This window comes from Rhipicephalus microplus, chromosome X (assembly GCF_043290135.1).
Source record: "Rhipicephalus microplus isolate Deutch F79 chromosome X, USDA_Rmic, whole genome shotgun sequence".
Classification (NCBI taxonomy): Eukaryota; Metazoa; Arthropoda; class Arachnida; order Ixodida; family Ixodidae; genus Rhipicephalus; species Rhipicephalus microplus.
Window position 1 is genome coordinate 56,830,566 of NC_134710.1, and position 12,122 is coordinate 56,842,687.

The following is a 12,122-nucleotide window of genomic DNA, read 5'->3' on the forward strand; positions in this document are numbered from 1 at the left end:
TCTTGCCTCAAGACAGCCAGTTGTAAAAATGTGCCTACCAATTACGTTTACGTAGCTTGTACCGATCCTTTTTCTCTCTCGCTGTTGAGCGTCTGAATGTGCGCGCTCACACACGTGTTCACGAAGATTCAAAGGAAGGCTCGTGGCCCAAAAGTGCCATAAGGCTTCAATAGCACGTCCGGGGATATCAATCAATCTATACATCCATCACGACGCTGCCAATTTATGCGTAGCAGTCCTGTCAAGGACTGTAACGTCAACAGCGTATTAGTTCATAACAGAGTCGTGCAATACGTATCATCGCAGCTTCTTCATCGCTAATGTCGCTCGAGGTTGACTCAACTGTTTTTGCTAAGCTTTTGAAGAAAATAAATCACCTTTGCATTTGCGCACGAGTTCACGTCTAAATCTGATTGATTTATATTTGGGGTTTAACGCCCCGAAATCACCATATGATTATGAGAGACGCTGTAGTGGAGGGCTACGGAAATTTCGACCACCTGGGGTTCTGTAACGTGCACTCAAATCTGATCACACGGGCCTATAGCATCTTCGCCTCCATCGAAAATGCAGCCGCTGCAGCCGGGATTCGATCCCGCGACCTGTGGGTCAGCAGCCGAGTACCTAGCCACGAGACCACTGCGGCGGGGCTCTCATCTAAATCTGGAGAGCACTGTATAGAGCTCATAAAGTTTCAATAAGTGTATAAATAACCTAGCTTCATCCGCCCTCCACGAAAAGAGGCCTAGCTTGCACAAGAAGCACAAGTAATGATCGCCTCGCATTCCGTCCAACACTGCGACTCGCATGGCTGCCGAAGAATTTGAACCTGATGGAGACAGGTCATCATTGGGAGGTTCGTCAACAGAATTGTAAGTGAACTTGCCGATAAAACATTCATCTTCATCAGCGTCTAACTTCGCAGTATTTGGCTTTAATCTGCGAGCGCTCAATGATAGCGCCTCTCGCTTCGTGGCAGGAAATAAGCGACTGGGGAATACAACCTACCTCGGTGCTTCAACATAGTTTGTGTGTGTGCGTGTGCGTACGCATGCTTAGCGTCGCCCGAACTCGCTCTGCCTCTCTTCATAAGTGTAATTGGTCCGAGGTAAAATGCGGTGGCACCTATCTAGCACGTGCCTTTGAGCGCATGTGTGCTTTGCGAGCGCCTTTTTTTAGGTGGGTGCCGCGAAAGAGGGTACCTTGCTTTCCGTGTACACATGATCCGGGCCGCCCACGAGAGTTGAACGACCGCCGACGGTGGCCAGGCGATCCGCATACGCGTCCCATTTAAGCGAAATCACATGTCAGGTCTCCGGTGTCACGTCCGTCCCCGACTCTGGTCACGTCGCCGCTGCACTGAAGAGCGGAGCCGTTCTGCATGCGGTGGCTGAGGCGCGCGTCGCTCCATGCGGCTCCTCCAGTGTCCGCTCCGCTTCTCCTCGGCCAGAAATTGCGAGAGGTGGTTTGAGCGGCGAACACGCTCTTTAATGCATGTCAGGGCTTGTACTGTTAGCAGTGTAGTATTAGGTCGAGGCAAAATGAGTGAGTGAGTGAGTGAGTGAGTTAGTTAGTTAGTTAGTTAGTTAGTTAGTTAGTTAGTTAGTTAGTTAGTTAGTTAGTTAGTTAGTTAGTTAGTTAGTTAGTTAGTTAGTTAGTTAGTTAGTTAGTTAGTTAGTTAGTTAGTTAGTTAGTTAGTTAGTTAGTTAGTTAGTTAGTTAGTTAGTTAGTTAGTTAGTTAGTTAGTTAGTTAGTTAGTTAGTGAGCGAGCGAGTGAGCGAGCGAGTGATCACCTAACCACCATGAAAGCTTATTGTTCGCCATGATGTCCAGATGACAAGCAAGAAAAAGCTTTCTGCCAGCATATCTGTCGTCGTCTGGGAACACTATAAGAAAAAGGAGACGGAGTATAGGGCACCCATATACGCTTCTTATATCTTATATTACGCGCGAGAGTTGTGGAGCGGTGAGTCGAAGGTATTCGGCGTGCACTAGCTGGTAGAGGCACACTGCTGGAAGGACAGTCGCTGATTGGCGTTATTGCATTTCTGAGTTTCTGGTCTCGGGTCCATGGTTGTTTTGCTGCGTCAGGTATGCGATGCGCAAGGAAACAGAAAGTATTCTCTCGCGTTCCAGTCTGTCATAGAACTCTTCCTCTACGCCCTTGCTAACTTCATAAGTATGCAGATTAAACATTTCCCCTGTTTCCGTGAAGAAAATGATCTGAGGGGACCACGCGTCACTTCATCTGCTGCAAACAAGTGGTTCACCCTTATCTCATTTGCTGTGAACAAGTGACGTACGACTCCTTCATTTCATAGCATCGCAAAGGCACGTAAACTACAGCTTAAAAGAGTCTGTTTAACGAAGTTCAGCTTTAATGCCGAATGGAATGATTTGCTTCAAAAGAAAGGCAATTAGGGGCGTTGGATGCACGTGCTCACGACAAAGCAGCAGTGTCGCATCATATGACAGACATTTTACATAGTTCTTCTAATGTGTACATAAAATAAGAATGAAATATGAGGCTCCCCTACCACATCACCAATAAATGAACAATACGAGCCAAAGCCAGCCTACTGATGACCCTGTTCATATTAACTTTTTAGCGCATAGAAGAAACACAGCAGTGAAGACAGAATATAGTACTTGCTGCCTTATGAGGTACAAAAATGTCTTTGTGAATACACATCAACCAGCCCGTCGTCGCCATGTGCTGGACGCTTGTGTTTTTTTAACCCTTCATAAATAAAACTGTAGGTATACAGAAGTTTTTCTCGATGTCTGCACTTTTCTTGAATGACCCATATTGACGTTCTGAACGCGACAGGCTTTGGCGCCGCAAATCGCTGCAGCCACCGACTCATTCAACGAAATAGACTACATCGAATAAACAGACATGGTACAAACGATTGACACAACATCTCGTGTCTGTTCGTGTTATTCGTCCTGTTTACGCGCCGTAAGATTTCGTCACGGATTACCAGTAGCCCGCTCCTTATGGCATTCATCACGACTTTGGCGGCCCGTGGTCGACGTAGCGCGTGCATTGCGGCATTGGTGGTGGGCTCTGTGAGCAGCCCTGTGCGCACCTCGTACGGAGCAGAGCCGCTGTCGATGCACAGCCCGTGTGCTCATGTGCGCGGCCGGCTCGCAGGACAAGAGCGCGCCCGTGATGTCCCCGCGGCAGCTGGCCAGGGCGGGGACGATCCCGCTCGCTTAGGCCGGCCTACCATGCAGATAGACGGCGCCCCGGAAAGCTCTCTGCTGGCCCAGAATCGCATGGGAAAAGACGCCCTCCAGAAATCCAACAGCGTGCCTCTCATGACCGGTAACAGCCGACGGCCTGAGGCCACCAAGAAGTGTGTGCTTCGACTCGATGGCTACTCCTACCTTATCGGTAAGTTGGGTGGTACTCGCCCGTCAAGGACGTCACACGGGCTGTCGACTACGCCGCTGTGTCTTTTTTTAATTAAACTTGACGGCAGCGCAGGCTATGAACAAGGGCACAAAAAGGGGCAAACTCGACACAACACAGCGCTGTGCTGTGTCGAGTGTGCCTTTCTTTCGTCCTAGTTCTTGGCCTGCGCTATCATCAGGTATTATACCATACCAACAAACCCGCATTGGTATCTTCCTAGTTAGCTAAACGCCCTTGCTACGGCTGTCGTAGTGGTGCGCACACACGGCGCTCAAGTGGAGCTCAGAAACGTGCGAGCCTTAAAAAAACTTCTCGCCGGAGATAACGCTTTCCGTAATGAATGTATTAACGTGACTTGGTACTCTCACACTACGCAATGACACGAGTTTACAGAAATAAAAGCAGGGCAACACAAATATGTTGGGCAGTAGATAAATAGTAAAGATATTCTTCAGACGTCGTGTACGCTGCATGCCTGTCGCGATCTATAACCACTCCAGCTAGCATTGTCTGTCAGCTAGGTTAAATGACTCCTCACAGTGTGGAGCACAAAAAGATATTCACTCCGCGTGTTCATGGTCACGGTCCCATTAGTACGTGTAGTCCTAGTTGAGAAAAATGCAAAAGATAACGTTAAATATGGACAACACAGCGCCCGTCTGTTCTTTTTATTTCTTTCTGAGTTTTTGTTATGTTTTGGTTGTCGGTAATAGTAAAGAATATGGCGTGCTTATTGCTTTATGAAAACAGTAGCTGGAAGGCAGGATACATTTTACGTGTCAGTCTCTCTCTCTCTCTCTCTTTCTCTCTCTCTCTCTCTCATTTTTTTTACTAACTTCGCTTCAGCAAGAAAAACCTGCAAATCACTCACACAGCGCAATGAGGTCTTAAATCTGCAACATGACTTGGATGGATGACGTTCACGTTGATGGGACTCCCCTGCCATTGAGAGATATTTGCATGAGCAATACAAAACGCAAAAATATGAATGAAAGGACTAACAGTGCAGAGTATGTCTGGTCACATACTCTGCGCTATTAGTAAAACCAGCTGATAATTAAGCATTAGTGTGACTATGGACTATTTTCTTGTGCACTTGCTTCTTATTTTCGTTCGTTTTTTTTTTTTTCCGCAAGCGCATTAGCAAGCAAGCATACCTTTTTCACAACTACACTGCGGATACCTTTTGCTCTAACTGTCACTGTGCTCAAAGAATTAAGTGTACCTATACAGTCCCACAGCGGGGAGGTGTACTGCTGCTGTATAATATACCCTATGCTTTTGCATGGGACATACCACGCATCTTGGGGTATGAATGCGTTTTGTATGTGTGTGTGGGGGGGGGGGGGCAGATGCTGGTGGCTTTAAATGTTCGCGATGACGGGCCAAGAAAGTATGTTAAATGGAAACGGAATGCAAATAACAATTGATATCAAAGTGAAAGCTCAATGTATGGCATCTTCTAAAACGGCAATATTATCATCAGCCTACATACCGAGAAGCTAAGCTAAATGTACCACACGACGAGTGCCACGAGTGGGACATTTTCGGAATGATCCCGATGTGTCCTACTAAAATTATTCATTAGTAATCAAACTAATTGATTGGCATGTGGCGTTTAACTTCCCGAAACCATGATGTGATTATGAGAGACGCCGTAGTGCAAGGCTCCGGATATTTCGACCACCTGGGATTCTTTAACGTGCACCCAAATCTGAGCACACGGGCCTACAGCATTTCCGCCTCTATCGGAAATGCAGCCGCCGCAGCCGGGATTCGGTCCAGCGACCTGCGGGTCAGCAGCCGAGTACCTAGTAATCAAACTAACTGCAGTGAAAAAAGAACCTTCCGTACATTAATGATTGATATGTGGGGTTTAACGTCCCAAAACCACTACAAGATTATGAGAGACGCCGTAGTGGAGGGCTCCGGAAATTTCGACCCCCTGGGGTTCTTTAACGTGCACCCAAATCTGAGCACACGGGCCTACAGCATTTCCGCCTCTATCGGAAATGCAGCCGCCGCAGCCGGGATTCGGTCCAGCGACCTGCGGGTCAGCAGCCGAGTACCTAGTAATCAAACTAACTGCAGTGAAAAAAGAACCTTCCGTACATTAATGATTGATATGTGGGGTTTAACGTCCCAAAACCACTACAAGATTATGAGAGACGCCGTAGTGGAGGGCTCCGGAAATTTCGACCCCCTGGGGTTCTTTAACGTGCACCCAAATCTCAGCACACGGGCCTACACCATTTCCGCCTCCATCGGAAAAGCAGCCGCCGCAGCCGGGATTTGAACCCGCGCCCTGCGGGTCAGCAGCCGAGTACCTTAGCCACTAGACCATGGCACCGCGGCGGGGCACCTTTCGTACATTAAGCGACGTACTAAATTTCTCCTTGTTCGTTTCTGTCTAAAAAAAAAACACCTATAGCCCCGCCGTGGTGGTCTAGTGGTTAAGGTACTCGGCTGCTGACCCGCAGGTCGCGGGTTCGAATCCCGGCTGCGGCGGCTGCTTTTCCGATGGAGGCGGAAATGGTGTAGGCCCGTGTGCTGAGATTTGGGCGCACGTTAAAGAACCCCAGATGGTCGAAATTTCCGGAGCCCTTCACTACGGCGTCTCTCATAATCATATGGTGGTTTTGGGACGAGAAACCCCACATCTCGTAAAAAAAACACCTATATATATGGGGTATGGTGCAAGTGGTTCGAAAATTTAGTTTTCGCCTGGTTAGGCTTAGATTGCCTCGATGCCCCGCGCGCATCGAGGCACCCTAGTTAGGCTGATTAGGTGGTGCCATCTAGCGAGGTTCAGTTTAACCAAGCTACTAGAAAATTGTTCAATGGCAGTTGCTGGTGCTCTGGCTCCCGCTACTTTCGCCCTGCTGCTACTAGTGTCGGTGGCCACGCAGTAAAGGCAGGCAATGTTGCGCACGGCAACAACAACGTGAGACGGACCGCTTTCAGGCGGGGAATTTAAAGTGTGCTAACGCGATGTGGACCACTAAAAAGTGATTTTATTTCGAAATAATCGCTTCCTTGACACAAAAGTTGCACTACAAGGTTTTGTACGCTACTTCAGCAATCAAGATATACTTAATATTTTCGTTCAGTGTCCCCTTAATTATCAAGTTCACTTAATTAACTCGCGAAGTTACTCAATTCCTGTATTCACATGTTAAAAGCGCGTATGATGAGGCACGCCATAGTGAAGTGCTCCGAATTCATTTTGACCACTCTAGGCTTTTTCTACGTAAAAGGGTGGATTTGCATTTACCCTCAATAAAATGCGGCTGCCACGACCTGGAATCGAACTCTCGCCCTCTGTCTCATCAGTACGACACCATATCTGACAAGCCAGTATGCATCGCAGCATGTTGGTTTTAGTTTTAACACAGTAATATATTCACAATAAAACCTGTAAGCTTGACGCTATTAAAGCCTTTTACAAATATTTTTGTTATTTAAACAATACCTTTAAAAAAGGCATTATCAAAAACGCATTGCCTACTTAAGGTTATTCCAGAGTCTTGCGCATGAAACAACCTGTGGTACTGATTTTTAATACATAAAAATGAGCCAAATTATTGCCAGGTCATAGCGGAAAAAATCACAGCATATTCACGGAGTGAATGATGATGATTAAGGCGAAGTGTCCGTTCATCCATCCGTGTATCCGTCCATTCATCCGTCCGTCCGTCCGTCCGTCCGTCCGTCTGTCTGTCTGTCTGTCTGTCTGTCTGTCTGTCTGTCTGTCTGTCTGTCTGTCTGTCTGTCTGTCTGTCTGTCTGTCTGTCTGTCTTTCGATATGTTGTGCTATAGCTATGCCGGAGGAATAGACTGCCGTATACCATAAGGAGCTTCACCCCTAAAAAAAGAGAATAAGAAATTCGCGTTAGAAGCTCACGAACAGGTAGAATGTCTTCCAGTATATGGGTTATCTGATGCCCTCGTGGTGCATGTGTCGAGCAAAGACAGGAGCGTAGAGCGATCCACAGTGAGCAATAGAGAATAGATGGAGAGAGACACGGAGGATGGGGAATAAGGCTCTTTAGCCGAACACACAGTGGGACGCCATGCCCGGGCGATGCAGCGCAGGGGAATAGGAGCTGGGTCACTGCGTCAAGGCATCGCCGCTGGCGCGTGAAGAGTTCTCTGGGGAGGCGCAGTACAGCACAAGTAGTCGATAGTCTCTTCCTCTTTTCTCCAAAGCGCGTGCGCCCCCCCCCCCTTTTCTGCGAAATAGATCTGCGAAAGTATGGCTGCAGTGACGCAAGTGATTCTGGTCGTCGCGCGTACAATTGCTGCAGCGTTTCCTCGTCTTGTTTCTCGCTGCTTACTACACGAAAGAAAGCTAAACTAAACCGCAATGTTAGCCCACGCTTGTTGGGCGCTTCGTGGAAATCTTCCAGGAAGGGCAGCCTCGCAAAGGAAACGGTGTGCGAACCGAACGTGTGAACTACAACACGCAGAAACCACTTTATGAAACGACAAAAGAAGCAACAGTGACAGTGTGTGCCTACGTATGGTTTTGAGGCCAGCATTTCTATAACGATATAGTGTGCAGTGACGTCACTAACGCGAGCGGCAGTGAATGAGCCATTTAGCACGCACCACGGCTCCGGCAGCCTCCACGCTCTCTCGACGTCTCCTAACGGTACTGACGTAGGGATGGCCTTCTAGCATGCTCATCCGAGCCTCCAACAAGCGGGAACGAATACCGGCCGAATTCTCACTGGGAGGAATGCCAAATTACTGTGAAAGGGAATTATAGTAGCAAGCTAAAAGTTCAGATGGCCTACCTCCACAAAATAACTATTGGCCCGAAAGGTAAAGAGGTTAGTCCTAAGTGCATATTATACTCCACATTGTCGCATTAAGAGCTCACGCTCTCAGCTCATAAACATATGTTATGCACGCAAAACACAAAAATGCGCTAACTTCGACACAACTTGCAGTTTAATATACCCCGTAAAACCAGGCAAAGGTATACGTTTGTATTTGACAGCGTATACGGTGCAATGACAAAAGAATATTCCTACATGTCCTAAAATATTTCGGCAATGAGGCGCTGTATACTCAAAAGCTGCTTATGCTAGAAGTGTTCATTGAATAAAATATCAGCCAATCCATAAGCTAGACAAACTACTAGAAATGTCTGCTGGTGAAGAGCAAAGTGCACGTACGATCGAAAAGCTCTGTCAACACAGCTTTTCGACACAAAGAAGTTACAACATGAACAAACCATATGATATTAAGCTTTCTTTAACCTGTTGCTCTAAACTACTAAATAAAAAGAGCAAACAATTCATTTGTCAAAGGATGATATATCTGATGCAGTTCTTGCTTTCTGCCATGTACAGATACTGATACAATTTCATGTTGGACATATCCGTCGTTGTATGGGGAAATAACTGTGCTTGTGTCGTGTGAGTCTGCATCATTTCAAAGAACGATCCATAGAAGGCAGTGTGTAGTCGTTTTGCAACTACGCTCATTATAAAGAGAAAACACGACTCAAGACCGGAAGATTAATTCTTATAAAATTAAACTCACGAAGCCTTCTATATGTTAGTCCTCTTCACAATTAACTGGCGCCTGGGCTAATAATATGTTCAACAAAAAGCATGGCTGGTTTTACGAGCAAGGCATGCGTAAGGGGTTGACTCGAGCTAAGCCGAATCCACAAAGCTTTTCACTGGCGTAACTCTTTGCGAAATGGGACCAGCTGGTACGTTAGTTCATAAGATAGTATTTTTGCGCTGATCTAAACATGATATAATGATGTCTTACAAGTACATCTTAGCGAGAGCACTTTCCCTGAATACGGGCTCTGGTGCCGTGCTTACAAAGATGTTTGTTCATTGGAGAGCTTCGTAAGAAGGAGTGTGCTTCGAGCGGTATAGTCATCTTGTCATTAGCGCCACACGTAGCTATCTATGGAAACAGACATCTGCCTTAACTGTCAACTCGACCTCGCCAGTAGTGATCGCTTGGACGTCCAATGTCGGTGACCATTCCGGCCCGTAGGTCGCGCCATGTGCGCAGGTGTCAGAGCTTTCCTGTTTGACTGATTAATAATGACGCAAAAGAAATCCGTGCACATCAGCTAATCGGAAAGGAGGGCCCTATGGGCAGGCTTTGGCATTCTTGCCTGAAAGCATCTTAGCTCGTCCAAGTTCACGACTTTTTTAATTCATAAATGGCTTCTTCATGGTAAGTGTATCACGCTTTGTCGATGCCCCCTTTTACGCCCGCGTCAATATATACACGTGAGCTGTATCGTTTATCATTCATGGCAGTGCCGAGAGCGAAGTACTTACTCTGCAGGCGCCCAACACACCTCAACTTTGCGATAGGCCCGCTTTCACTTCTTCCACTTAAGAGTACAGTGAAACCTGGCCCTTCGAGCGCCTTCCGGAGATAGGTGAGCCGCATTGTGCCCGGGAATCATTGATTTTCTGCTCGCCTACAGGGCAAAGAATATTTGCCGTCGCAGGTCTGCGAGTAAATCTTGAGTTTCATGTTGCTTCATTCTCGCGCCGCTCGAACAAAGCCGAATGCGTCTTTCTTGGCTGGAGGCAACAAGAGAGCTCAAATAAAGATGCGGGCAATATAAAGACGATCGTCGAAAAGCGTGTGGCCGCGGAAAGATTGATTCCCGGTCGACCTGCGACAGTGGTGACGCAGAGTTACCGCACGCCGCTGGCTGAGTTTTCTTTCTTGTTCGCTGGCTGAGTTTTTCTTTCTTTGCATGCAGCCATTTCACTCATTCGCTATTTCTTTCTTATGTGTGCGTGCATTGCGATTCGTGAGCGACGCCCTGTTACGCAACGGGTGCGTCTGTCACGCGAGCGGTCGAAATTGATCTTAATCCCGCGAAAGGTCGCGGATCGTCGTTCGCCGCTGCTGTAATTGCGCAGTCTTGGCGACCACCCGCGTGGTCCGTAACCGACTCTGCGGTTGACCAACGCCAGCGATAAGCCCCGCTCGGCGTCCTTTAGCGCCATTCGGTCTTTCATCACGCCTCTGATATATGCGACCGCGGGCCGCTCTTCGCCGTTTTAGTGCCGTTTCTTTAACGCGGCAGGAAGTTTCGGGGTCTGTATATATAAAAATATATATACCGACTGATATACAGCAATGGTGCCCTTGAGGCTGCGTTATTTGCTGTATACAGGCTATAGAAAGCCAGACTTGAATTTGTGCTTAGGTTAAGGCTGTATGTTGATTCAGGCTACTTACAAAAAGTTTTAAAAATCAATGGGAAAGAATATATAAGCAGCAACGGCTCTTTCATCTTGCAACGAGCAAACCGGTATAGATGTGAATGGAGGACGCAGAGGCACGATCCTAATTCATTGACGATTTTAAAATCTCAGTGACGTAGAGAAATATGAAAGTAGTTTCAGGACATCACTGAGAATCCACTGGAACGTGCAGACGAACAGTCCACAGGAAAGGCCAGACACGCTTGGCTCTCTTTGCCACTCGCCGACCTTGGTAATAATGCAACCACGTTTTGCGTGAAGCACTTAAGGTGAGAGCATCAAGCTGGTTTCATAAAGGCATTATAGAATGCTGTCCCATAGCAATTCTGAACCAGTTCACCGCCAATTTTAAGCCCATTGAGTATCTCGTCCGTTGGCTAAAATATGTATGACCACTGGCACAGAACCGGAAGCAAAATTGCATGTGTGGCCGGCACGCGTATAGGAGGTTTTATTTTGTTATTCATTTGTTTGTTCCTTTGTTTGTTTTATTCATTTATTTATTTCAGTAAATGTCTCAGCATATTCTGCTTCTCTGATGCTGGAAAGCACTGGCTGCGACACAATCAGAACCCTGGTGTTCTTAATTTTTGATACCTCTTCGGTGTGATCACATTTCATACACAAAATTGTTTGGCGAATTGTAGCTGCACAAAACGTCACAGATAACTCTATACATCAACCTTTGATGTTGCCGTCGCACTTTTATGTCGTCGAGCCAAAACTCGCTATCTTTAAACAACGTGGCGACCCAAGTGCGATGATTTATTTAACTTTGGTTTAATATGCGCAGTTTCTCTCTGCCTCGGTGGAACTGCGGCTACGATGCTTGGCTGCTGACCCAAAGGTCGCGGGTTCGATCCCGGCTGTGGCGGTTGCGTTTCGATGAAGGCAAAATAGTGAAGGCCCGTGTGCTGTGCAATGTCAGTGCACGTTAAAGAACCCCAGATGGTCAAATTTTTCGAAACCCTTCAGTACGGCGTCTCGCGTAATCGCATGGGGCTTTTGGAACGTAAAACCACATATTATTATTATTATTATTATTATTATTATTATTATTGTTATTATTATTATTATTATTACGTGCTGTTTTTCCAGCATGACTGCATTAGACGTTGCGTAATCATTTGAATACGGTGATTTGACAGCTGCGTTGCAATAAGTTCATATAGCAGACCTCTCTTACTCTCTCTCTCTCTCTCTCTAAGTGAGGTAGGTGAGAGAATACAGATAAGAATATGGTTTTCGCTCAAGCTGAACGAGAGTGCACGTGGTTACATATGATCCACTTTTGTCTATAGATCGCTTGTGGCGGATGTACGAGATGAGGAATATTCATTTCAAACGCTTCTCGAAATTGCACCCGTGCTCACAGTTCTCCTCCTGGTTGATTCTCGCTGTCGCAACACATCTATCATGTAACAGCGAAACAT

The 12,122-nt window shown here is 46.8% G+C and overlaps 1 protein-coding gene across 6 annotated transcripts in view; it reads left to right on the forward strand.

The window, feature by feature from the left end:
- LOC119176070 (dual specificity calcium/calmodulin-dependent 3',5'-cyclic nucleotide phosphodiesterase 1A) overlaps positions 1-12,122 on the forward strand; it is a 637,362-nt gene that overhangs the window by 432,356 nt on the left and 192,884 nt on the right. For 4 of the 6 annotated variants that reach the window (XM_075876720.1, XM_037427186.2, XM_037427187.2 and 1 more), the window contains exon 2: positions 3,158-3,400. The exons of the other annotated variants lie outside the window; for them this stretch is intronic. In XM_075876720.1, coding sequence (XP_075732835.1) covers positions 3,235-3,400 — 166 coding nt within the window. In that variant the 5' untranslated portion in view covers positions 3,158-3,234. The remainder of the gene's footprint in view (positions 1-3,157; positions 3,401-12,122) is intronic. 6 annotated transcript variants of the gene reach the window in all.